At 49.9% G+C, this 27,585-nt stretch overlaps 1 protein-coding gene across 6 annotated transcripts in view; it reads left to right on the plus strand.

Moving 5' to 3' along the window:
* The window catches only part of LOC144511902 (voltage-dependent L-type calcium channel subunit alpha-1S-like), an 841,603-nt gene that overhangs the window by 10,680 nt on the left and 803,338 nt on the right, over positions 1-27,585 (plus strand). For all 6 annotated transcript variants that reach the window (XR_013500922.1, XR_013500923.1, XM_078242345.1 and 3 more), the window contains exons 2-5: positions 1,036-1,175; positions 6,858-6,976; positions 9,329-9,481; positions 21,230-21,426. Coding sequence is in view for 4 of the 6 variants with exons in the window: in XM_078242345.1 (XP_078098471.1) it covers positions 1,036-1,175; positions 6,858-6,976; positions 9,329-9,481; positions 21,230-21,426 (609 nt within the window). In the remaining 2 variants the exon portion in view is untranslated. The remainder of the gene's footprint in view (positions 1-1,035; positions 1,176-6,857; positions 6,977-9,328; positions 9,482-21,229; positions 21,427-27,585) is intronic.

Genomic DNA, 27,585 nt, shown 5'->3' on the forward strand with positions numbered 1-27,585 from the left:
TGCACACCCAGATCCCTCCGTATGTTAATGTTCCTAAGGGTTCTGCTATTTACCATATACTCACATCTAAATTTGATCCTCCAAAATGCATCATCTCGCATTTGTCTGGATTAAATTCCATCTGCCATTTCCAAGTCTCCAATGTATCCATATCCTGTTGTATCCTCTGACAATCCCGGCACTATCCACCAATCTTTGTGTCATGTGCAAATTTACTAATCAGGCCACCCACATTTTCCTCCAGATTATTTATATATCCTGCAAACAACAGAAGTTCCAGTACTGATCCCTGCGGAACACCACTAGCTACAGATCTCCATTCTGTAAAACACCCACTGCTACTCTCTATCTTCTGTGAACAAGTCAGTTCTGTATCCATCTAGCCATTCCACCCCGAATCCCACGTGACTTTAGTTTTTGTACCAGTCTGCCATGTGGGACCTTGTCAAATGCCTTACTAAAGTCCATAAATCCACAGCCCTTCCCCAATCAATTATCTTTTCACCTCTTCAAAAAACTCAATCAAGTTGGTGAGACATGACCTTCCCCATACAAAACCATGCTGTTTGTCCATTTTCTTTCAAATGTGCATATATCCTGTCCCTCAATATCTTGTCCAAAAGCTTCCTGACCACTGATGTCAGGGTCACCGGCCTATAGTTTCCTGGATTATTCCTGCTTCCTTTTTTAAAGAAGGGAACAATATTGGCTATTCTCCAGTCCTCTGGAACCTCGCTTGTGGTCAAAGAGGATGTGAAGATATCTGTTAAGGCCCCCAGCTATTTCTTCCCTTGCCGCTCACAGTAACCTGGGATAATTCCCATCCAGCTCCTGGGAATTCTCTACCGTAATGCAATTTCGGATACTTCTCACTTCCTCCTTCGATATATTGGCATTCTCTGGAGCATATATTTGCATAGCTATTGATTGCAAGAGCATTGCCGGTGAATTTGTCAACTGTTTATTGTCTCAGATTGGATTGGCGGGATTCCAGCACCTGTTGCATCTCTTTCTCATTCTCTTGTTTTGTTGTAGGAAAAGGTTGAATATATTTTCCTGATCGTATTCACAATTGAAGCGATTTTGAAAATCATTGTATATGGATTCCTGTTTCATCCAGATGCCTATCTCCGAAACTTCTGGAATGTACTGGATTTTGTGATCGTTTTTGTTGGGTAAGTCCCATGATTATCAGTGATGAATGGTCTGTTTATTCACACAGAATATTCACTCTCCAGTTTTAATTAACTGCTTCAATGTGGCAAACATAGAACATAGAACAGTACAGCACAGAACAGGCCCTTCGGCCCACGATGTTGTGCCGAGCTTTATCTGAAACCAAGATCAAGCTATCCCACTCCCTATCATCCTGGTGTGCTCCATGTGCCTATCCAATAACCGCTTAAATGTTCCTAAAGTGTCTGACTCCACTATCACTGCAGGCAGTCCATTCCACACCTCAACCACTCTCTGCGTAAAGAACCTACCTCTGATATCCTTCCTATATCTCCCACCACGAACCCTATAGTTATGCCCCCTTGTAATAGCTCCATCCACCCAAGGAAATAGTCTTTGTACCTTATTCTGTGTGGAGTTTTTAAACTCACATTTTGCCTTATCAAAAATGTAAGAGGTGAACACCAAACCATTTTTTAACAGGGAAATACTCAGGATGTCCTGAAGCAGCCAAGGAAGTGTTTTTTTGAAATGTAGGCCACGATTCTCCCAAAAGTGCTGAATTCATAGAAACCCTACAGGACAGAAAGAGGCCATTCAGCCCATCGAGTCTGCACCGACCACAATCCCACCCAGGCCCTACCCCCATATCCCTGCATATTTTACCCACTAATCCCTCTAACCTACGCATCTCAGGACACTAAAGGGCAATTTTAGCATGGCCAATCAACCTAACCCGCACATCTTTGGACTGTGGGAGGAAACCGGAGCACCCGGAGGAAACCCACGCAGACACGAGGAGAATGTGCAAACTCCACACAGACAGTGACCCAAGCCGGGAATCGAACCCAGGTCCCTGGGGCTGTGAAGCAGCAATGCTAACCACTGTGCTACCGTGCCGCCCTGTGCTACCGCGAATTGGTGGAAGAATTGTTCTAAATCCCCTCTGTTTTCTCAGTTCAGCTTCTACGGCAGCCTAGGGCCCCCGTAGTGCTGACCTCCAGCGGCCCCCACAGCAATTCCTGGGCCACCCCGACCCCCTGCCCCAGAGCGCCCCGATGAACAGTGCCCCCCTCCTCAGCCGCCCCAATCACTGCCCCTCCCTCCATCCCAGACAGATCCTGTCTGCAGGGTGGCAGCGGGATCCCCACCTCCACCGATCTCCCTCTAGACCCTGCCCATAATAGGCCCCACCCCCCCTTGGCAATGTCCAATGCCTGCTGGGCAGTGCCAAGGTGCCTCCTGGGCATGGGCACTTTGCCCCTTGAGCAGTGCCGGGGACACAGGCTGGCACTGCCCAGGGGCACCACTCCCCGCCGCCCAATCCTCTGGGGGACCCAGATTGCCCCCCCCCCTTTCATTCCGGCAGGGTCTCCCACTAGTTCCCCAAACATGGGGAGCGAGTCTGAACCCCGTCAGAATGAAGTACTCCTGGCGGGGTGGGAGATTCAATTGGGACCCAACAATGAGCTAGTAAATATATTTCAAATACATTCAAAAAAGATTTAAATTCCTTACCTGCCTTTCTGCTGGTCTGACCGGCGACTGTTCACTGGCTCTGGGAGATGCGCATGCGCAGATCCTTGTTCGAGGCCGGAGACGCGCATCTCCCACTCCGACCTGACAGAAAAGTTGCGGGTCGCGATGGGAGAATCACTGCCGTAGTTACTGTTCTAATGCAGAAAATGTGGCAGCCAATGTGCAAAGCAAGATCCCACAAGCGGCATTGAGATAATGCCCAGATAATCTGTTTTAGTGATGTTGGTTGAGAGACAAGTTAAAGCACATGGGACTGCAGGTAATGCCTTGAGATGGATAGAAAGCTGGTTCGCAGATAGGAAGCAAAGAGTTGGCATAAATGGGTCTTTTTTCTGATGAGCAGGCAGTGATTAAGTGGGATTCTGCAGGGATTTGTGCTGGGACCCCAACTGTTCACATTATATATTAATGATTTGGAAGTGAGAACTGAATGTATTATCTCCAAATTTGCAGATGATTCAGAATTGGGTGTGAGGGTGAGCTGTGAAGAGGATGCAAAGCTGCTTCAGCATGATTTGGGCAGGCTGAGTGTGTGAGCAGATGCACGGCAGTTGCAGTATAATTTGGATAGATGTGAGGTTATCCACTTTGGTAGAACTAATAGGAAGACGGTGTAAATTATCAGTCGCTGAAAGTAAGCGCGCAGGTACAGCAGGCAGTAAAGAAGGCAAATGGTTTGTCAACCTTCATAGCGAGAGGATTTAAGTATAGGGATAGGGATGTTTTGCTGCAATTGTATAGGACGTTGGTGAGGCCACACCTGGAGTATTGTGTGCAGCTTTGGTGTTCTTATCTGAGGAAGGATGTCCTTGCCATAGAGGGCGTACAGCGAAGGTTTACCAGGCTGATTTTTGAAATGGCAGGTCTGGCAGGTGACTAAATCGGTCAGGATTATATTCACTGGAGTTTAGAAGAGTGAGAGGGGATCTCATAGAAACTTATAAAATTCTAACAGGGTTAGACAGGGTAGATTCAGAAAGAGTGTTCTCAATGGTGGGGGAGTCCAGAACTAGGGGTCATAGTTTGAGGATAAGGGGTAAACCTTTTAGAACTGAGGTGAGGAGAAATTTCTTCACCCAGAGGGTGGTGAATGTGTGGAATTCACGATCACAGAATGCAGTTGAGGCCAAAACGTTGTCTGATTTCAAGAAGAAATTAGATATAGCTCTTGGGGCTAAAGGGATCAAGGGATATGGGAGAAAGGGGAGATCAGGATATTGAATTCGATGATCAGTATGATCAAGGTGAATGGCGGAGCAGGCTCGAAGAGCCAAATGGACTGCTCCTGCTTTTAGTTTCTATGACAAATAACGACTAGACACAGAGGAGTTGTCTCCTCCTGTTTTCCGATTGTGGCCCTGGGATGTTTAAGAAACACTTGAGACGGCAGACAAGGCCTTTGTTTGATGTCTTATCCAACAGTTTAGCACTTCCTCCGTACCACACTAATGCCAAGTTTCTGGAGTGAGACTTGAACTTGCAATCTTCTGGCTCCTGTGTAATAGCACTTCCCCACTGAGTTGCTGACAGTTTGGAAGAGTTAACATGACTAATAAAATGCGCTCTCTGAAATATAATTGGGATTGTTCATTTTATTGCATCGATCTTGTCAACGTTTGACTATTCTTTCAATATGGAACCAGCTGTTTGATCTAATGTTACAATGAGAGATGCAGCATTTTCCTGAGAATTTCCTTCACATGAGGCCAGCCTGTGTTAGCAGGGCTACTTTGAGCTGACACAGTCTGTATTAATTCAGACAGCTAAAGAGTGAGCAGATTTTTATGCTGGGCCACTGCAGGGGATTGTAACAAGTTCACATGAAGGAGGAAATCAATCAGCAGATTTATTATCTGATACAGTTTTGAATTGTATATTGTCGGTTTCACCGGGCTGTGCATTTTGCTGTCCAGTCGTATATGTCCTGTGCATAAAATCACATATTATTTTGGAACATGGAACTTGCATACAATGAGATTGGTTACTGAAGAGAGAGGGCCACATGCCAGCAGACTATCCCAGACCTGGTTCTGGAGAGGATTCCTGCTCTGATCCCTTGAACTCGGTCATTTGTCTCGTTATTGGATGAATAAAGGAATACTTTACCATGAGCCATGATTCAGGGGAATAAGAGAGGAGATGAGGTACAGCAAAATTTCAGACAAACTGATAACTCAGTGAAGAAGGAGGTTTATGTACAGCATAGTGAGGAACATTGTCAGAGGCTACAGAAGGATATAGATAGGCTGGAAATTTGGGCAAAGAAATGGCAGATGGAGTTCAATCCTGATAAATGCGAAGTGATGCATTTTGGTAGAACTAACGTACGGGGGAGCTATACAATAAATGGCAGAACCATAAAGGGTGTAGATACGCAGAGGGACCTGGGTGTGCAAGTCCACAGATCCTTGAAGGTGAAGACACAGGTGGAGAAGGTAGTGAAGAAGGCATATGGCATGCTTGCCTTTATAGGACGGGGCATAGAGTATAAAAGTTGGGGTCTGATGTTGCGGTTGTATAGAACGTTGGTTCGGCCGCATTTGGAATACTGCGCCCAGTTCTGGTCGCCACACTACCGGAAGGACGTGGAGGCTTTAGAGAGAGTACAGAGGAGGTTTACCAGGATGTTGCCTGGTATGGAGGGGCTTAGTTATGAGGAGAGATTGGGTAAACTGGGGTTGTTCTCACTGGAAAGACGGAGGATGAGGGGTGACCTAATAGAGGTGTATAAAATTATGAAAGGCATAGATAGGGTGAATGGTGGGAAGCTTTTTCCCAGGTCGGTGGTGACGTTCACGAGGGGTCATAGGTTCAAGGTGAAGGGGGGGAGGTTTAACACAGATATCAGAAGGACGTTTTTTACACAGAGGGTGGTGGGGGCCTGGAATGCGCTGCCGGGCAAGGTGGTGGAGGCGGACAGACTGGGAACGTTTAAGACTTATCTAGATAGCCACATGAACGGAGTGGGAATGGAGGGATACAAAAGAATGGTCTAGTTTGGACCAGGGAGCGGCGCGGGCTTGGAGGGCTGAAGGGCCTGTTCCTGTGCTATATTGTTCTTTGTTCACAGGAAACAGGCCCTTCGGCCCACCAAGTGACCAGGAAAGGGAGAGATTGCGAGGGGGGGAGGAGGGAGAGATTGCGAGGGGGGGAGGAGGGAGAGAATGCGAGGGGGGGAGGAGGGAGAGAATGCGAGGGGGGAGGAGGGAGAGAATGCGAGGGGGGAGGAGGGAGACATTGCGATGGGGGGAGGAGGGAGAGATTGCGAGGGGGGGAGGAGGGAGAGATTGCGAGGGGGGAGGAGGAGGAGGAGGGGGCGATTGCGAGGGGGGAGGAGGAGGAGGAGGCGATTGCGAGGGGGGAGGAGGAGGGGGCGATTGCCAGGGGAGGAGGAGGGGGCGATTGCGAGGGGGGAGGAGGAGGGGGAGGAGGAGGAGGAGGAGGGGGCGATTGCCAGGGGAGGAGGAGGGGGCGATTGCGAGGGGGGAGGAGGAGGTGGGGGTGATTATGAGGGGGGAGGAGGGGGAGAGTGGGGGTAGGGGGTGGAGGAGGAGGGGAGGCAATGGGGAGGGGAGAAGTAGGGGGGTCGAGAGGGGATGAGTAGGGGGGTCGAGAGGGGAGGAGTAGGGGGGGTCGAGAGAGGGGGAGTGGTGGCAAGAGAGGGGGAGGGAGGGTGAGAGGGGGTAGTGTGGGTTGAGAGAGGGGGTGTGGGTGTGGGGGAGTGTGGTGAGAATGGGTGTCGAGAATAGGGGGAGGAGGTGAGAGTGGGGGGTGTTGGGGGCGGGGAGGGGGGGGAGTGGGGGGAGGAGGGGTGATGGGGAGGGGAACGATAGGGGGAAGGGGCGCAAGGGGGAGTGGGGTGGGGGGGAGGGGGCGAGAGGGAGGGGAGGCGTGAAGGAGAGGGAGGGGAATGGGGACAGGCAGGGGAGGGGAATGGGGAGGGGGGGCTGGGAGAGGGGGGGGTGAGGGCGAGGAGGAGGCAGCAATCATGGGGAGTGATTACCGGAGGAGCAGTGGAGGGAGAGATTGTAGTGAAGCAGAATGTTTCCTCCTTTTATTAGATTGACTGTTAATTCCGTGAGTGTGATTGACCTGCCTCTTGTCGCCGAGTCTCACTGATCCACTTGCCTCTTCCCTTCCAGACTCTGCACTATCGTTTTGGAACATCTCAGCCCATCAGCAAAGAATGCAGGCTTTGATGTGAAGGCCCTTCGAGCATTCCGTGTATTGAGGCCGCTACGTTTGGTATCGGGTGTTCCCAGTAAGTACACAAGAGTTACTTTTAATTCCAGCAAGCAATTTCAATGGCTGTTGATTCAGGGTAAGGGTCATAAGAACATAGGACATCAGGAGTAAGCAATTCAGTGCTTTGCTACTGCGATGGACGAAGATAATGGCTGATCCGATTAACTCCGACTCAAGAACAACTTCTTCCCTGCTGCCATCAGACTTTTGAATGAATCTACCTTGCATTAAGTTGATCTGTCTCTCCACCCTAGCTGTGACTGTAACATACATTCTGCATCCTCTCCTTTCCTTCTCTACGAATGGTATGCTTTGTCTGTATAGTGCTCAAGAAACAATACTTTCTACTGTTTGCCAATACATGTGACAAAAATAAATCAAATCAAATCCTGCCTCCCCATAACCCTTGAGTCCGTCGTAGAGCAAAAGACTATTTAATTCGGGCTTAAATATATTCAATGACCCAGTCTCCGTCACTCTGAGGGAGAGAATTCCAAAGATTAACAACATTCAGAGAAGAAATTCCGACTCAATTGAAATGAAAGGCCCTTTATTTGAAACTGTCCTCCCTAGTTCATGATACTTCACAAGGGGAAACCATCCTCTTAATCTCCACCCTGCCAACCGAGCTCAGAATCTTTACCTGTTTCATAAAGATCACCTCTTCGTGTTCTTAATTTCAGTGAGTATAGGCCCAACCTATTCAACCTTTCCTCATAAGATGAACCCTTCAATCTAGGAATCAGCCTTGTGAGCCTTCTCTGAACTGCTTCCAATGCAGTATATGTCTCTTTAAGCAAGAACCCCAGATGAAGTCTCAGCAATGCCCTGTACAGTTGTCGCAAGGCTTGCCTAATTTTATACTCCACCCCCCTTGCAATAAGGGCCAACATTTCAATTTCCTTTCGAATTACCTGTAAAGCTAACTTTTTGTGATTCATGTACGAGGACACCGAAGTACTTCTCTACTGTGGCATTCTGCCATTTCTCTCCACCTAAATTCTGTTTTTCAATCCATCTCTGACAGAAGACAAGCTCACATTTTTTACATTATACTGCACCTTCTATATCTTTGCCCACTCAGTTATTCTAACTATAGTAAGAAGTCTCACAACAGATTAAAGTCCAACAGGTTTATTTGGTATCACGAGCTTTCGGAGCGCTGCTCCTTCATCAGGTGAGTGGAGAGTTGGGTTCACAAACAGGGCACATATAGACAAAGACTTACTCTAACCACATTCTGTCACAGGTTTTGATCTTCCTCACAATTTGTTTCCTTGAATGGTCAGCAAATTTGGGTGTAATGCAATTGGTCTCTTCATCGAAGTCATTAATATGGATCATTAATATTTGAGGCCTCAGTACTGATCTCTGTGGAACTCCACTCGATTCAGTTGCCAATTTGAAAGTGACCCATTTATTCCACCTCTCTGTTTCCTGTTAGCGAGCCAATCATCTATCCATGTTAACTTATTATTCCCAACACCATGAGCTCTTTTCTTCTAAAATTTTGTAGATTCTGGAACAGTCCTGGCAGATTGGAGGGTGGCAAATGTAAATGTAAAATGAGGGAAGGAGAAAACAGGTAATTATAGACCTGTTAACCTAATGTCAGTAGGAGGGACAATGCCAGAGTATTATAAAGGATGTGATAACAGGACATTTCGAAAATATCAATGGAATTAAACAAAGTCAGCATGGATTTATGAAAGAGAAATCATGTTTGACAAACCTACTCTTTTTTATTTTGAGGATGTAACTAGTAGAATCGAAAAGGGTAAACCAGTGGATGTGGTGTATTTGGACTTTCAAAAAGCTTCTGATATAGTCCCACATAAGAGGTTAGTGTGCAAAATTGAAACATATGGGATTGGGGTGAGATATTTGTTAGCAGAGAGTAAGAATAAATGGGTCATTTTCGAAGTGGCAAGAGTAAACTCATAGGGTCTTGCAGAGATCAATGCTTGGGCTCCAAATATTCACAATATACATCTGTGATTTGATGAGGGAATCAAAAGTAATATTTCCAAGTTTACTGACGACACAAAGCTTGGTGAATGGTTAGGAGGATGTCAAGAGATTTCAAGGTGATTTAGACAAGTTCAGTGAATGTGCAAATACACGGTAAATGCAGCATAATGTAAATTATCCACTTCGGACGGAGAAACTGAATGGCAGAATATTATTTAAGTGGTGATAGATTGGGAAATATTGATGTACAAAAGGACTTGGGTGTCCAAGTACACAAGTCACGGAAACCAAGCCTGCAGGTACAGCAAGAAGTTAGGAATGCAAATGGTTGCTGTGTATATGCTGTGTGCTCGCTGAGCTGGAGCCTGCTGTGTACTCACGATCTCTGTTTCTTCAGGTTTACAAGTGGTTTTAAACTCGATCATCAAGGCCATGGTTCCCCTGCTACACATTGCTCTGCTGGTGCTATTCATGATCATCATCTACGCCATCATTGGATTGGAACTATTCATGGGCAAAATGCACAAAACGTGTTTCTACAGTAGCACAGGTACAGTGTTAACATGCGCGTATGCACGCATGCACGCGCATCTGTATGCATGCATGTGCGTATGTATGCATGCACGCGCGTATGTATGCATGCACGCGCGTATGTGCGCAAGTACACGTGCGCGCGCGCTCTCATGCAAGTACACGTGCGCGCGCATGCTCTCACGCATGTACACGTGCGCGCCCGTTCTCATGCAAGCACACGTACACGCGCGGGCTCTCACGCAAGTACACGCGTGCGCACGCTCTCACGCAAGTACACGCATGCGCGCTCTCTCACGCAAGTACACATGCGCACGTGCGCTCACACGCAAGTACACGTGCGTGCGCGCGCTCTCACGCAAGTACATGTGCATGTGCGCTCTCATGCACGTGCACGCGCGCTCTCACGCAAGTGCACGTGCACGCTCTCACGCAAGTACACGTGCGTGCATGCTCTCGCGCAAGTACACGTGCGCGCGCGCTCTCATGCAAGTACATGAGTGCGCGCGCTCTCATGCAAGTGCACGCGCACGCTCTCACGCAAGTACACGTGCGCGCGCACTCTCACGCAAGTACACATGCGCACGTGCGCTCACACGCAAGTACACGTGCGTGCGCGCGCTCTCACGTAAGTACACGTGCACGTGCGCTCTCACGCACGTGCACGCGCGCTCTCACGCAAGTGCACGCGCACGCGCTCACGCAAGTACACGTGCGTGCACGCTCTCGCGCAAGTACACGTGCGCGCGCGCTCTCATGCAAGTACATGAGCGCGCGCGCGCTCTCATGCAAGTGCACGCGCACGCTCTCACGCAAGTACACGTGCGCGCGCACTCTCACGCAAGTTCACGTGCGCACACACTCTCACGCAATCACGCGTGCGTGCGCGCTCCCACGCAAGTACACATGCACGCACATGCTCTTAACAAGTACATCTGCGTGTGCGCGCTCTCACGCAAGTACACGTGCGCTCTCACGCAAGTACGCGTGCGCGTGCTCACGCAAGTACACGTGTGCGCGCCCGCTCTCACGCAAGTACACGTACGCGCTCTCACGCAAGTACATGTGCGCGCGCGCTCCCACACAGTTACGCATGTGCACCCACGCACGTACACGTGCGTGCATGCTCTCACGCAAGTACACGTGCACGCTCTCACGCAAGTACATGTGCGCGCGCGCTCCCACACAGTTACGCATGTGCACCCACGCACGTACACGTGCGCGCACACGCTCTTGCACAAATACACGTGCGTGCGCTCTCTCACACAAGTACACGTGCACGCTCATGCAAGTACACGTGCGCGCTCTCACGCAAGTGCACATGCACGCGCGTGCTCTCATGCAAGTACACATGCGTGCACGCGCTCTCCTGCAAGTACACGTGCGCGCGCGCTCTCCTGCAAGTACACGTGCGCGCGCGCTCTCCTGCAAGTACACGTGCGCGCGCGCTCTCCTGGAAGTACACGTGCGCGCGCACTCTCATGCAATGACATGTGCGCGCTCTCACCCAAGTACATGTGCGCGCGCACTCCCACACAATTACGCATGTGCACCCACGCACGTACAAGTGCGCGCACACGCTCTTGCACAAATACACGTGCGCGCGCGCTCTCACACAAGTACACGTGCACGCTCATGCAAGGACACGTGCACGCTCCCACGCAAGTACACGTGCGCGCTCTCACGCAAGTGCACATGCACGCGCGTGCTCTCATGCAAGTACATCTGCGTGCGCGCGCTCTCACGCAAGTACACGTGCGCGCACTCACACAAGTACACGTGCGCGCGCGCACTTATACAAGTACACGTGCGCTCGCGCTCCAATGTAAGTACACGTGCGCGCGCGCTCCCACGCAAGTACACATGCGCGTATTCCCATGCAAGTACATGTGCACGCGCGCGCACTCATGAAAGTACATGTGCGCGCATGTGCTCTCACGCAATTACACGTGTGCGCACGCACTCTCACGCAAATACACGTGCGCGCGTGCGCTCTCATGCAAGTACACGTGCGTGCTCTCATGCATGTACACGTGTGCGCACACGCTCCTCACGCAAGTACACGTGTGCGCTCTCACGCAAGTACACGTGCGCGCGCGCTCCCACGCAAGTACACGTGCGCGCGCGCTCTCATGCAAGTACACGTGCGCGCGTGCTCCCACACAAGTACACGTGCGCGCGCGCTCCCACGCAAGTACACGGGCCCGTGCGCTCCCACGCAAGTACACGTGCCCGCGCGCTCCCACGCAAGTACACGTGTGCGTGCGCGCTCTTATGCAAATACACGTGCGCGCGCGCTCCCACGCAAGTACACGTGCGCACGCACACTCTCACGCAAGTACACGTGCGCGCGCGCTCTCACGTAAGTACACGTGCACACGCGCCCTCTCATGCAAGTACACGCGCGCGTGCTCTCACGCAAGTACATGTGCACGTGCATGATCTCATGCAAGTACACATGCACGCACGCACTCTCACGCAAGTACACGTGCATGCGTGCTCTCACGCATGTACCCATGCACATGCACGCTCACACGTGCAAGCGCGCGTGCTCTCACGCAGGTACACGTGCACGCGCGCTATCACGCAAGTACACGTGCATGTGGCACTCTCCGCAAGCACATGTGCGTGCACGTGCTCTCACACAAATACATGTGCACGCGTGAGCTCTCACGCAAGTACACATGCACACGCACATACACACGCTCACATATCATTAAACTGCAAGCCTGTAGTGTGCGTGCGCAAGTCCCATCCGGGCTGATAGGATCAGAGGCCCAATTAATTAAGGGCTTGGTATACGAGTTCCCCCTCTTTAGGTAATTACCTATCACCACGGGAACTCGTATTCTACAAATTCTACTGGGAGGTCAGTCAGGAATTCCTCATGTATTTCCCAGGAGCTTATTACACCACTCCCCCTCAGTGTCTGAGGGTTGCCTCTTGCTCTTCAGAAGTCAGGGATGTCCTTGTCATTTGGCCTGTATCCTCCTTCCCAATCGTACTCTGGCTGATCAGATTGGGTAGATTGGGACAGTGACCATCGCTTTCTGGATGACTGCCGCAGGCGGCTCATTCTCAAAACAACCTCTGGCTGAGATTCCACTGTCTCCACTTCCATTTCGGGGGCAGAGTCCTCATAGGCTCAATGTAGATGGATTTCTGATCGGTAAGGGAATTAAGGGTTATGGGGAACAGGCGGGTAAGTGGAACTGATTCACTTCAGATCAGCTATGATCTTATTGAATGGCGGGGCAGGCTCGAGGGGCTAGATGGCCTACTCCTGCTCCTATTTCTTATGTTCTTATGCTGTCTTTGATTCTACCATTGGTTGAGTTTCTTTACTGCCTATCGGTGTACCTGGTGTCCAAGATGGCATGCTTGCTGCATTAGTTGCTGCTGTCAAAAGCTCCTGAAGGCGTAAGTGGTCAACATGTTTCCTTAATATCTTGTCCCCAGTGTATGACATTGGCCCAGTCTTTGAGAAAATCATTCCAGGTGTCAATGGGGTGCAGTCTCCAAATTTAGCACTTGGACAGTGCCTCCATGTATAAAAACTCCATCAGGTTTACATCCATCAGAGCCCTTGTTTTTCTTCAATTCTTCCGCTTAAGTTCGGGAAGGTGAGGCTGAGGCTGGTCTGCAGGCGTCCGCCCATTAGGAGTTCTGCCAGGGCTAAACCTGTTGTTATGTGTGGTGTTGCCCTGTAATTAAAAAGGAATCATGTCAATTTTGTGTCTAAAGAGCCCTGCTTTGTTTTTTCATTCCAATTTTGAAAATTTGGACTGCTCGCTCCGCTAATCCATTTGATGAGGGGTGATACGGAGCCGTGTGGACATGTCATACTCCATTTGTGGTCATGAATGTCCTGAACTCTCCACTGGTTAAAAAGGGGTCCCATTGTCTGTTCCAAGGACTTCTGGTATCCTGTGCAAATTGAAAGACTTCCTGAGTCTTTCTAATATATGAAGTGGTGGAAGCCATCCTGTGTACCTCAATCCACTTGGAGTGGGCATCAATTATTATCAGAAACATTGAGCCCTTAAATGGTACTGTGAAGTTTGCATGCACTTGTACCCAGGGGAATGGCCAGGGAGACCACCTGAAGAAAGAGGGACACTCCAAAACCTGTGCTGACAAATGCTGTTGGACTTTAACCTGGAGTTGTGAGACTTCTTACTGTGCATTCCCAGGGCTGCAGAGAAGCTACTGGTGGGGCCCTCTGGTTATCTTGGCAAGTTTTGCATGTTTTAACTAATTTCTCTGTATCCCCAACTATAGCAGGCCATCAATGTAGCTTCTCGCTAATATTTCCATTTTTGAGATCCCTGGATAGCTGTTATATAGTTCTTGGAGAATCAGCCCTTTGGCAGGACACAGGATATCCACTTGGGCTCCCCATGGAATAATACCATCCTCAGTGCTTAATTCTGAGTACTTTATCACAAACAGCTTCAAGTTTTGTGTCGAAGACTCCTGTATGCCACCATTTGGTTTTGGCTTAATTTTGCCAGTGTGGATTGTTCCGAGTCCAAGCCTTAATATGTTTGGCTAATGTTGGCAAAGTATCCATTAAATTTAACGTCATAACAACTTTGTCCATTTTTGGTGGTGAGGGTAGGCGAGTGGTAGACGGCTCAGAATGCCTGAATCAGCGGTCTGTGTCTCTGCTCTATATTCCAAAGGGTAATCAGGCACTTAAAAATGACGCTTACCGTTGTATTCGAGCCAATGCTATGGGGGGATTGTTTTGTATTCAGAAAAAAAGGCCCAACAGAGGTTTGTGGCCTGTTATGGTAAAGTGTCAACCATAAACATATGATGAAATTTCTTCACTGCAAAGACCATTGCTAAACCCTCCTTTTTGATCTGTGTGTATCTTCCTTCTGCCTCGGCTAACGTCTGTGAGGCGTACGCAATCAGATGCTCCATCCTCGTGCTCCATCGCTGTGATAGTACCGCATCTATTCATTAGGGGAGGCATCACATGTTATGACCAACAGTCTTTGTGGGTTGCCGTGGGTCCATACGTTCTCTGACTGTAATTCATGTTTGGACTTCAAAAAAGCATTCTTCTGTGTTTTTTGCCACAGCCTCTTATGGTGCTTTTTTTAACAGCATTTGTACGGATGCCTGCCAAGAATGTCACTAGTTTGGAATGAGCTTCCTATAATCGTTTACAAGGCTGAGAAACAATTTTGACTGTCATGTCTCTTGGTGTTGGAGCCTCTTTTATGGCTTTTACCTTTTCCTTGACTGGGTCGAGACCATCTTTGTCGACCCTGTAACTCATGCCTGAAAAATGCATTTTTCCCTTTTTAATCTCAACCTGGCTTCTGAAAATTGTCACAAGACTTCCTCTAAGTTTTTGTGGTGTTCCTTGACAGTGACTCCTGTGATTAGAATGTCATCGAGATAAACTGCCTCTCTGCCTTACAGTAGATTTTCCATTACTCTTTGGAAAATGGCGCAAGCCATTACCCCAAAAGGTAAATGAGACATCCTTTTCCTTATCCACATGCTGGTTTCTCTTTTCCCCAGTTTCTATCTCTCTCAGATTGAAATTGATGTCGAAAACCAAACCTTGATTTATGAATTAATGCAAAATCATCTGCCATTTCTGCTGCCAGTCTCACAGTTTTAATCCTGTGCTCTCCCACATGAGTTCTCACTACTTCCAGGAGTGAATTTTGAAGTTCTTCCAAAATAACCATTTCCGTTTGGTCTATTTTCAATGCTCATATCCACCGATCAAATTAGTTTGATTTTTTTCAAATTCTAAATATGTCTGACCTGGTTCAGACAACTTCAGCTGTTCTGCCAAATCCAAAAGCTTTGTTTTAATCATCCATTGTAAACCACTGAGTGACCTCTTCCGTACCCATAAATCTATAGCCATTGAAAGAGCCATTTTCACAAGACACTCTCCCTTTAAACTAACCGAATGCAACACCTGAAGGAAAGCACCAGTTCCTCAACACCCACCGTCTTTAAATTCAATAATCCTAAAACAAACAACGGAATTATACTTTTTAATCTCACAAGAGCCCCTGGACCAGAATCTCAAATTACATGAGGAAGCCAGATTAGACCCCAACAATTTGTTTTTAAATTTTGACACAAGTGTGAGGATAGGATGCTTCACTGCAGGAATAATTCCACTGACAAAATTATGGATCTTTGATATGAAAAAAGCTTGTTTTGATACAAGATCCCTTTTACTCTAACAAAGGAAGCAGCTTAACCATGAACAATTGAACAATATTTAAAAAAATAAAAGGAAACAATTTCAATTTCTAAATTATCACTGTTTCAGTTCCAACTAAGAAACTTTCTCTTACTTAAAATTCCACTTTAAATACAGTTAGGAACCATAAATGTACTTGCTATAAGGAGTGTATGCAGTCTCGAAGCTTTCCGAGAGGTTTTGATTTTCAGAGTAGCTTGCACACTTCTGTCTTTAAACAAACCCCAGCCAGAACTAAAAGCTGCTTTTCTTTGCAACACACCGAGCTCCTCCACTGACCACATTATCACATGACCCTGTCTATCTAAACCCACATTCCATTCCTTTAATCAAAACCCCCAGGGGAAACCTCCATCGACAAAACAAAAATCCATTAGCTCTGTCTGAAGTAAACACTATATTGTTAAAATGAGCAATTATCCTGCTCTTCCAGCATCTGAACTAAATGTTTTCCAAACACACTGAATGCTTGCAGAAAAAAGCTAAATTTTACACATTCCCTTTAAAAAGAAATATGTATATATCAGTTGCACACTATCATCACAGAACACACACAGATACAGTTTGAACATGATGAAAACACAAATGGATGGTGTGAACACAAATACGGACTGTATGAACATGGTGTGAACATACACCACTGACAGTGTGAGATAGTGTGAATGTATACTGTAAACTTACATTAATTATTATTGTCAAATGTATTGGGATGCAGTGAAAAGTATTGTTTTTTGTGAGTTACACAGCCAAATATACCATTCATAGCATACAGTGTAAATACACACGTGTGAACACAGACAGTTTGAACACTGAAAACACAAATGTACCACGTGAGCACTGGAAAAACACGCTGCACAGTGTCTGAACACAGTTTGAATACACTTACAGACATCAGAAAGCAGTGTGAACACAAATGTGACCACATGCAGATCATATCAAAACAGTGTGAACATACACCGACTGGTACAGTAGGTACAGTGTAAAAACACCGACGAACAGGATGAACATAGTTTGAATATAGACGTTGTAACACTGGCAGGGTGTGTTGGAATCTTTGTCGGTAGTTTAAGCAGACAGTTCGGGTAAACAACCCGATGACTGTATATTTATTGTTACAAAGTCTGTTCCATTTAAGTGAGCTGCTTCAAAAATCATACAGAAATGCAACAAACATAAAACCTAACTTTTCATTAAGTGCTTTACATTGATTATCTTCCTTATGTATTTGTCTGGACAGCTAAGCTAAATACAACTGCAATGAAACCAAAAAAACGTCTCTTGATCAGTGTTCAGAAAGTAAAGGCCCGACCAGAGTCGGGTTTTCAGCCAGTCCCAGTTTGTATTCCAATTCAAGATGACAAACCAAACAAAGTTCAAAGCCAGGTAATGAAGCAAATTGGCTCAGGTTGTTCAAACGCCACATCCATTTACTTTTGACGGCAGTCAGACAGCCGACCCCCTCTGTTCATGCCCCCCCCACCTCTTTTTATACCCTTCTTTGCTTCCTGTGTCAGTGTGTTGCCTTCTGAGAAATGTAGTGGGTGCAGATGCACGCACCGCACACACGCGGATGCGTTCCCCCCCACTCACACACACACCGCGCGTGCCCCCCCCCCCCACACACACACCGCGCGTGCCCGTCCCCCCCACACACTCACACCGCGCGTGCCCGTCCCCCCCACACACACACACACCACGCGCACATCCCTCCCACACACACACACCGCGTGCGTGCGTCCCTAACACACACACACACCACGCGCGTGTCCCCCCCCCTCACACACCACGTGCGCGTGTGTCCCCCCCACACACACGCACACACTGCAGGCGCACGCGTAGCCCCCACACAAACACTGCATGCGCACGCGTCCCCCCCACACACACACCGCATGCGCGCGCATCCCCCAGGCACCATGCGTGCGTGCGTCCCCCACACACACCGCACATGCGTGCGACCCCACCCCACACACGCACGCACACACACACACAGTGCGCGCACACATGCATCCCCCACACACACCGCGCGGGAGGGTGTGTGCGTCCCACACGCGCATACACCCCCGTCCCACACACGCGTATACACCCCCGTCCCCCACGCGCGCGCGCCCCCGTCCCCCACGCGCGCGCGCCCCCGTCCCCCACGCGCCCCCGTCCCCCGTCCCCCACGCGCGCGCGCCCCCGTCCCCCACGCGCGCGCGCGCCCCCGTCCCCCACGCGCGCGCGCGCGCCCCCGTCCCCCACGCGCGCCCACCCCCGTCCCCCACGCGCGCCCGCCCCCGTCCCCCACGCGCGCTCGCCCCCGTCCCCCACGCGCGCGCGCCCCCGTCCCCCACGCGCGCGCGCCCCCGTCCCCCACGCGCGCGCGCCCCCGTCCCCCACGCGCGCGCGCCCCCGTCCTCCCACGCGCGCGCCCCCGCCCCCCCACGCGCGCGCCCCCGCCCCCCCACGCGCGCGCGCCCCCCCCACGCGCGCCCGCCACCCACGCACCGTGTGCGCCTGTGTTGCACACACACCCGTACACCGCAAGTGCGTGTGTCGCACACGGCATGTGTGTGCGGCGCACGTGTGTGTCGTGTGCGCGTGCATTGAACACGCACACCGAACGCGCGTGCGCCGCACATGCACACGGTGTGCGCGTGCACCGCACACAGCACGCGTGTGCGTCGCTCACACACCCCATGCGCACGTGCGCCGCACACCGCACGCGCGCACACCGCGTGCGGCACACGCACCCAGACATCGCACATGCGTTTGTCACACACGCAAACCGCACAGGTCGTGCAAGCAGACCGCGCGGGTCGCACACGTACACCGCGCGCTCCTGTGTCGCGCACGCACATCGCGCACGATTGCGTCCCACACGCACACCTCGCGCAACTGCATCGCACACGCACACCGCGCCCAATTGCGCGCACACGCGAACGACTGCGTCCCAACCGCGCAACGTGCGCAACTGCGTCCCACACGCACACCTCGCGCGACTGCGTCCCACATGCACGACTGCGTCGCACATGCGCACCGGGCACGCGACCATCCCACACGCACAACGCACGCCACTGCGTCCCACACGCATGAGCGTACGTTGCACGCACACACCGCGCGCGTGCATGGCACACACACACCGCGCATGCGTTACACACGCACACCGCATGCATCGTGCATGCACACACCGCCCGCACGTGCATCGTGCACGCACACACAGCGCGCGCGTGCATCACAGATGCACACACACACCGAGCGCGCATGCATCATGCACGCACACCGAGCGCGCGTCGCACACGCACACACAGTGCGCGCGTCGCACACGCACAAGCAGATGCAAACACACACCACGCACGCATGCGTTGCAAATGCACAAACACCATGCGCATGTGCATCGCACACGCACAAACACCGCGCATGCGTCGCACACGCAATGCCCACGTGAGCGCACATGCACTCACACACAGCGTGCGTGTACATCGCACGCACATGCACACAAACAGCGCGCACGTGTGACGCACACACACCGCACGTGCCTGCGTTGTCCACCCCCCCACGTCCGTGTCATCCTACCCCTGCATCGTTCTAGCCCCCGCCAGCGTCGTCCTCCTCCCTGCACCGTCCTCCCCCCGGGCCCGCCCCGTCCTCCCCCCCGGGCCCACGTCGTCCTCCCCCCCCCCCACCTGCCTCGTCCTCCCCCGCCCACGTCATCCTCCCCCCCCCCGCGTCCTCCTCCCACCCGCCCGCGTCTCTCCCCCCATCCCCCCTGCCTGCGCCGTCCCCCCCCCCGCCCCCCCCTCCTGCCGCGTCCACGTCATTCTCTCCTCACCCACATCGTCCTCCTCCTTCCCCCCCCCCTCTCCCCGCGTTGGTCCCCTCCCAAGCTCAACCCCCCTCAACACACACAGAATGTGGACACAGTGTGAACACCATGAGGTATTGTTGAACGCACACCTGGACAGTGTAGCTGAAGTCAACATGTACAAGTAAAATCTGAACATTAACAGGAACAGTCCGAGTCCACACCACAGTGTGAACACACACACAGTGTGAATTTGATATCACATACAGAGGTACTCTGTGAACACATGCAGGGGCATTGTGAATACAGTGTGAACAGCATGAATAGTGTCAACTCGAGCAGGGTGATCAAACAATGTGAAAACTGAATACAAGCAGACACATTGAACTCCAGGTACATAACTACAGTGTGAACACAGACACACACTTTTACACACACAGATATACACGCAGGTAAGGTTTCCGCAAGGTGGCAAAACACCCACACACACACACACACCATAGTACAGAAGCTTCTGCGTGTGGAATGGGTGGTGGGTCAGTCCAGGTTTGATCGATGCCGTTCCCTGAGTAACACTCCTCCCTCATTGTTTTTCATTTCTCACTTTCTTCCCCCTTTCTCCTGTCTCTTTCCCCGAACTCTTGTCCTTCTTCCCTCCTCTTCTCTCTCTCCCGACTTACTCCCCACTGTCTCTCCCCCCTCACTTACTGTCTCTACCCTTCTTCCTCTCCCCTCTCCTCCTATCTCTCTCCATGCTCTCCACCTCTCTCTCCCCCCCTTACTCTTCCCATTTTTCTCTTCCTTTCCCTGTCCCCCTCTGCCCCCTCATTCTCACTCTTCCCTCTATCTCCCTCTCCCTCTTCCACTCTCATCCCCACTGTCCTGCCTCGCTGCGCTCTCCCCCCTTCCCTCTCCACATCTCTCCCCTTCTCTCCCCTTCCCTCTCCACATCTCTCCCCCCTTCCCTCTTCCCCCCCTCTCCCCCCTCCCTTCCCTCTCCCTCCCCCTCTCCCCCCTTCCCTCTCCCCCCTTCCCTCTCCCCCCTTCCCTCTCCCCCCTTCCCTCTCCCCCCTTCCCTCTCCCCCCTTCCCTCTCCTCCCTTCCCTCTCCCCCCTTCCCTCTCCCCCCTTCCCTCTCCCCCCTTCCCTCTCCCCCCTCCCTCTCCCCCCTTCCCTCTCCCCCCTTCCCTCTCCCCCCTTCCCTCTCCCCCCTTCCCTCTCCCCCCTTCCCTCTCCCCCCTTCCCTCTCCCCCCTTCCCTCTCCCCCCTTCCCTCTCCCCCCTTCCCTCTCCCCCCTTCCCTCTCCCCCCTTCCCTCTCCCCCCTTCCCTCTCCCCCCTTCCCTCTCCCCCCTTCCCTCTCCCCCCTTCCCTCTCCCCCCTTCCCTCTCCCCCTTCCCTCTCCCCTTCCCTCTCCCCCCTTCCCTCTCCCCTCTCCCCCCCTTCCCTCTCCCCTTTCCCCTCTCCACCCTTCCCTCTCCACATCTCTCCCCCTTCCTTTTCCACATCTTTCTGCTGACTCCCCACATTTCACCCCCTTCCCTCCCCCCGTATTCTATTTCCCCTTCTCCCTCTGTCCTTGTGCCCTTACTGTCCCCCTATTGCTCTCCTCCTCTTTGTTCCCATCTTCTGCTGTCCTTCTCCCTTGCCCTTCTCTCATTCCATTTCACTCTCTCTCCCCTCTTTATTGCTCTTCCCCTCCCTCTCTGTCCCTTCTCTCTCTTTCTTTATTGACACAGATATTGTTGCTGATGAGTGGCCTGCACCTTGTGCTCATTCAGGCCATGGTCGTCACTGCACCCTCAATGGCACCGAGTGCAGGTCAGGCTGGCCTGGGCCCAACAGTGGCATTACGCACTTTGATAACTTTGGCTTTGCAATGTTAACCGTGTATCAGTGCATCACCATGGAGGGCTGGACAGATGTCTTATACTGGGTAAGTAACAACTGAGATCATCAGTGACATTCAGCATATTGCTGTGTTTATATGAATAGGCCTCACTGCAGAACTCCAGATCAAAACTTTACCATTTCAGACTTGCACAACTTCCTCCCAGATTAATCTAACACTTCACTCCAGTTTGTGACTTGGCCGACAAACAAACATACAGATTAGGAGCCAGAGGCCATTTAGCCCCTCGAGTCTTCTCTGCTATTTGGTAAGATCATGGCTGATCTGACTGTGGCCTCAGCCCCATTTTCCTGCCTACCCCTGACTCCCTTGTCAATCAAGAATCTAACTCCAAGTTTAAAAATTTTCCATGACCCTGTGGAAAAGAGTTCCACAGACTAATGACTGTCAGAGAAAGAAATTCTCCTCATCTCCGTCTTAGGAGACTACTTTTTAAAAACTTTGTCCCCTGTTCTCTTCTACAAGGGGAAATTTCCTCTCAGCATCGGTACTGTCAAATCCCTTTAGCATCTTATATGTTTCAATAAGATCACTTCTCATTCTTCTAAACTGCAGTGGATACAGGCCCAACTTGTCTAACCTTACCTCATAAGATAACCCCCACATTCCCAAGAATCATTCAAGTGAACCTTATGAATTATGCCCTTTCTTAAAAAGGAGACCAAAACACATACTCTACAAGTGACTTCATATGGAACTGTAGCAATATGTTCCTTTTTTCATACTCCATTCCCTTGTAATAAATGATAGTATTCCATTTGCCTTCCAAAGGAGACTGTACCTGCATACTAACTTTTTGTCGTTCATATGGACGCAGCATGGATTCATGAGGGGAAAGTCGTGCTTGACGAACATGTTGGATTTTTATGAAGATGTGACGAGGGCGGTTGATGGAGGAGAACTGGTGGATGCGGTGTTTTTGGATTTCCAAAAGGCGTTTGATAAGGTGCCCCATAAAAGGCTGCTGAAGAAGATTAGGGCACACGGAGTTGGGGGTAGTGTGTTAAAGTGGATTGGGGACTGGCTATCCGACAGGAAGCAAAGAGTCGGATAAATGGGTGTTTTTCCGGTTGGAGGAAGGTAACTAGTGGCGTGCCGCAGGGATCGGTACTCGGGCCGCAACTGTTTACCATTTATATAGATGATCTGGAGGAGGGGACGGAGTGTAGGGTAACGAAGTTTGCAGACGACACAAAGATAAGTGGAAAAGTGAATCGTGTGGAGGACGGAGAAGATCTGCAGAGAGATTTGGACAGGCTGAGTGAGTGGGCGAGGATATGGCAAATGGAGTATAACGTTGATAAATGCGAGGTTATACACTTTGGAGGAAATAATAACAAATGGGATTACTATCTCAATGGAAACAAATTAAAACATGCTACCGTGCAAAGGGACCTGGGGGTCCTTGTGCATGAGACGCAAAAGCCCAGTCTGCAGGTACAACAGGTGATCAAGAAGGCAAATGGGATGTTGGCCTATATTGCGAGGGGGATAGAATATAAAAGCAGGGATGTCTTGATGCACCTGTACAGGGCATTGGTGAGGCCGCAGCTGGAATACTGTGTGCAGTATTGGTCCCCTTATATGAGGAAGGATATATTGGCACTGGAGGGAGTGCAGAGAAGGTTCACCAGGTTGATACCGGAGATGAGGGGTTTGGATTATGAGGAGAGGCTGAGGAGATTGGGTTTGTACTCGTTGGAGTTTAGAAGGATGAGGGGGGATCTTATGGAGACTTATAAGATAATGCGGGGGCTGGATAGGGTGGAGGCGGAGAGATTCTTTCCACTTAGTAAGGAAGTTAAAACTAGAGGACACAGCCTCAAAATAAAGGGGGGTCGGTTTAAGACAGAGTTGAGGAGGAACTTCTTCTCCCAGAGGGTGGTGAATCTCTGGAATTCTCTGCCCACTGAGGTGGTGGAGGCTACCTCGCTGAATATGTTTAAAGCGCGGATGGATGGATTCCTGATCGGTAAGGGAATTAAGGGTTATGGGGATCAGGCGGGTAAGTGGTACTGATCCACGTCAGATCAGCCATGATCTTATTGAATGGCGGGGCAGGCTCGAGGGGCTAGATGGCCTACTCCTGCTCCTATTTCTTATGTTCTTATATACCAGGACATCCAAATTCCTCTGTATCACAGAGTTCGATAATCTCTCATCGCTTAATAATACAGTATGCTCCTTTTCAATTCTTGCTGTCCAAGTGGACAAGTTCACATTTTCCCACATTAAACTCCATATGCCATTTTCTGCCCAGCCCCCCCCCCCCCCAGCCCCCACCCCACTCAATTAACCTATGTCCTTATGTCTTCTATAGAACTTGCACTCCTACTTATTTTTTTGATTTGATTTATTTTTGTTACATGTATTGGTGGTATACAGTGAAAAGTTTTGTTTCTTGCGCACTATACAGACAAAGCATACCATACATTTGGCAGCGCTCTGAAAGCTCGTGCTACCAAATAAACACGTTGGACTTTAATCTGGCATTGTGAGACTTCTTACTGTACATAGAGAAGGAAAGGAGAGAGTGCAGAATATAATGTTACAGTCATAGGTAGGGTGTAGAGAAAGATCAATTTAATATAAGGTAGGTTCATTCAAACGTCTGATGGCAGTAGAGAAGAAGCTGTTCTTGAGTTAGTTAGTATGTAATCTCAGACTTCTGTATCTTTATCTTGACGGAAGAAGGTGGAAGAGAGCATGTCCGGGATGTCTCGGGTCCTTGACTATGCTGGCTCCTTTTCTGAGGCAGTGGGAAGTGTAGACAGAGTCAATGGATGGAGGCTGGTTTCCGTGATGCACTGGGCTACGTTCACAACCTTTTGTAGTTTCTTGTGGTCTTGGTCAGAGCAGGAGCCATACCAAGCTGTGATACATCCGGAAACAATGCTTTCTATGGTACATCTGTAAAAAGTGATGAGAGACAGAGCGGACATGCTGAATTTCTTTAGCTTCCTGAGAACGTAGAGGCGTCGGCTTAGAGGGTCCAGGAAACATAGAAACTTGAAGCTCTCGACCATTTCCACTTCATCCCGTTGATGTCCTCCACTCGGCTGCCTGAAGTTGATGACTATCTCCTTCATTTACTGACATTGAGGGAGAGATTATTGTTGTCACGCCATTTCACCAGATTCTCTATCTCTTTCCTGTGTGATGTTGAGATGTCGGTGTTGGACTGGGGTGGGCACAGTAAGGAGTCTCACAACACCAGGTTAAAGTCCAATAGGTTTATTTGAAATCACGAGCTTTTGGAATGCTGCTCCTTCATCAGGTGAGTGGAGAGGTAGGTTTCACAAACACGGCATATATAGACAAAGATACAATTGCAAGATAATGGTTGGAATGCGAATCTTGACAGGTACAGACAGTGCAAGTGGAGAGCGGGATAATCACAGGTTAAAGAGTGTGAATTGTTTCCAGCCAGGACAGTTAGTAAGATTTTGCAAGCCCAGGCCAAATGGTGGGGGTTATATGTAGTGTGACATGAACCCAAGATCCTGGTTGAGGCTGTCCTCATGCACGCAGAACTTGGCTATCAGTTTCTGCTTGGTGATTCTGCACTGTCGTATGTCTTGAAGGCTGCCTTGGAGAACGCTTACCCGAAGATCAGAGACCGCATGCCCATGACTGCTGAAGTGTTCCCTGACTGGAAGGGAACACTCCTGCCTGGCAATTGTTGCGCTGTCTGTTTACCCATTGTCATCACGTCTGCATGGTCTGGCCGATGTACCATGCCTCGGGACATCCTTTCCTGCAGCGTATCAGGTAGACAACGTTGGCCGAGTCACATGGGTATGTACTGTATACTTGGTGGGTGGTGTTTCATGTGTGACGGTGGTATCCGTGTCGATGATCTGGCACATCTTGCAGAGGTTGCCGTGGCAGCGTGTGTGGTGTTGTGGTCGCTATTCTGAAGGCTGGGTAGTTTGCTTCGAACAATGGTCTGTTTGAGGTTGCACGGTTGTTTGAAGGCAAGTAGTGGTGGTCTGGGGATGACCTTGGCGAGATGTTCGTCTTCATTTGATGACATGTTGAAGGCTCCGAAGAAGATGTTATAGTTTCTCTGCTCCGGGGAAGTACTGGACGACTCTGTCAGTCATGTCCCGTGTTTATCTTCTGAGGACGTCGGTGCGGTTTTTCGTTGTGATGTGTCGGAACTGTCAATCGATGCATCGAGCACCATATCCCGTTCTTATGAGGGTGTCTTTCAGCATCTGTAGATGGCTGTTACGTTCCTCCTCATCTGAACAGACCCTGTGTATATGGAGGACTTGTCCATAGGGGATGACTTCTTTAATGTGTTTCGGGTGGAAACTGGAGAATTGGAGCATTGTGAGTTTGTCCGTGGGCTTGTGGTCGAGTGAAGTGCTGAGGTGACTGTCCGTGATGGAGATGCGTGTCCAAGAATGCAACCGATTCTGAAGAATAGTCCATGGTGAGTCTGATGGTGGGATGGAACCTTTTGATGTCATGGTGTGGTCGTTTCAGTGATGCACCAGGTACACGGTACATACTCATGCGACTCAGCCAACGTTGTCTACCTCGTATACTGCAGGAAGGAATGTCCCAAGGCTTGGTATCTTGGCGAGACCATGCAGACGCGACGATAACGGATGAACAGACCCCGCGGGACAGCCTCAACCGGGATCTTGGGTTTCTGTCACGCTGCATGTAAACCCCACCATTTGGCCTGGGCTTGCAAAATCTCACTAAATGTCCTGGCTGGAGACAATTCATACCTCTTTAACCTGTGATTATCCCCCTCTCCACTCACACTGTCTGTACCTGTAAAGACTTGATTACCTGTAAAGACTCACATTCCAACCATTATCTTGCAATTGTGCCTTTGTCTATATATGCCGTGTTTGTGAAACCTCCCTCTCCACTCACCTGATGAAGGAGCAGTGCTCTGGAAGCTTGCGATTCCAAGTAAACCCGTTGGACTTTAACCTGGTGTTCTGAGACTTCTTACTCTTTCCTGTATGGGCAGCATGGTGGCACAGTGGTTAGAACTGCTGCCTCACAGTGCCAGGGACCCGGGTTTGAGTTTCAGCTTGGGTCACTGTCTGTGCAGAGTCTGAACATTCTCCCCGTGTCTGCATGGGTTTCCTTTGGGTGCTCTGGTTTCCTCCCACAGTCAGAAAAACTTGCTGGTTAGGTGAATTGGCCATGCTAAATTTTCTCTCACCGATTTTCTCACACTCCAGCACCTGTATCTCAACAGGTGCTGGAGTGTGCCGAATGAGGGATTTTCACAGTAACTTCATTGTAGTGTAAATGTAAGCCTACTTGTGACACTAATAAATAACGTTTAAAAACTGTACTCTATCTCATCATTGTTTGAGTTCTGACCCACTATGGTGGTGTCATCAGCAAACTTTGAAAATGGATTTTTTTACACAGAGGGACGTTTTTTACAGAGAGAGTGGTGAGGGCCTGGAACGCGCTGCTAAGTAGGGTGGTGGAGGCAGACACGCTGGCATCGTTAAAGACGTACCTGGATAGTCACATGAGCAGTCTGGGAATGGAGGGATACAAACGAATGGTCTAGTTGGACCAATGAGTGGCACAGGCTTGGAGGGCCGAAGGGCCTGATTCCTGTGCTGTACTGTTCTTTGTTCTTTGTTCTTTGAGTTGGAGTGGAATTTGGCCGCACAGTCATAAGTGTATAGGGGGTTGAGGACACAGCCTTGTGGCTGACTCTTACCCTAATCCGATCTTTGTGTCATCAGCAAATTTAGCAACCATACATTCAGTCCCTTCATCCAAGTCATTGATATAAATTGTAAACAGTTGAGGCCCCATCATCGATCCATGTGCAGTCTGCACTCTTATATCTTGCCAACTCAAAAATGTTCCATCTATCCCTACTTTCTACTTCCTATTAGCTAACCAATCGTCTATCACCAATATGTTACCCCCTGCACCATGAGCTTTACTTTTTGCAGTAACCTTTGATATGGCATCTTTCCAAATACCTTTTGGAAATCGGAAACCAAATACCTTTTGGAATCTAAATCTTGCCCTCCAACTGCTTGTTACTTGCTCAAAGAACTCTTAATAGTTCATCAAACATGATTTCTCTTTCACAAAACCATTTCTACTCTACCTGATACCTGATTGCATTGTGATTTTCTAAGTACTCTATTATAAGACACGAAGGTGAGTGGGAAAGCG

The sequence above is a fragment of the Mustelus asterias genome, chromosome 25, assembly GCF_964213995.1.
Source record: "Mustelus asterias chromosome 25, sMusAst1.hap1.1, whole genome shotgun sequence".
In the NCBI taxonomy this organism is placed as follows: Eukaryota; Metazoa; Chordata; class Chondrichthyes; order Carcharhiniformes; family Triakidae; genus Mustelus; species Mustelus asterias.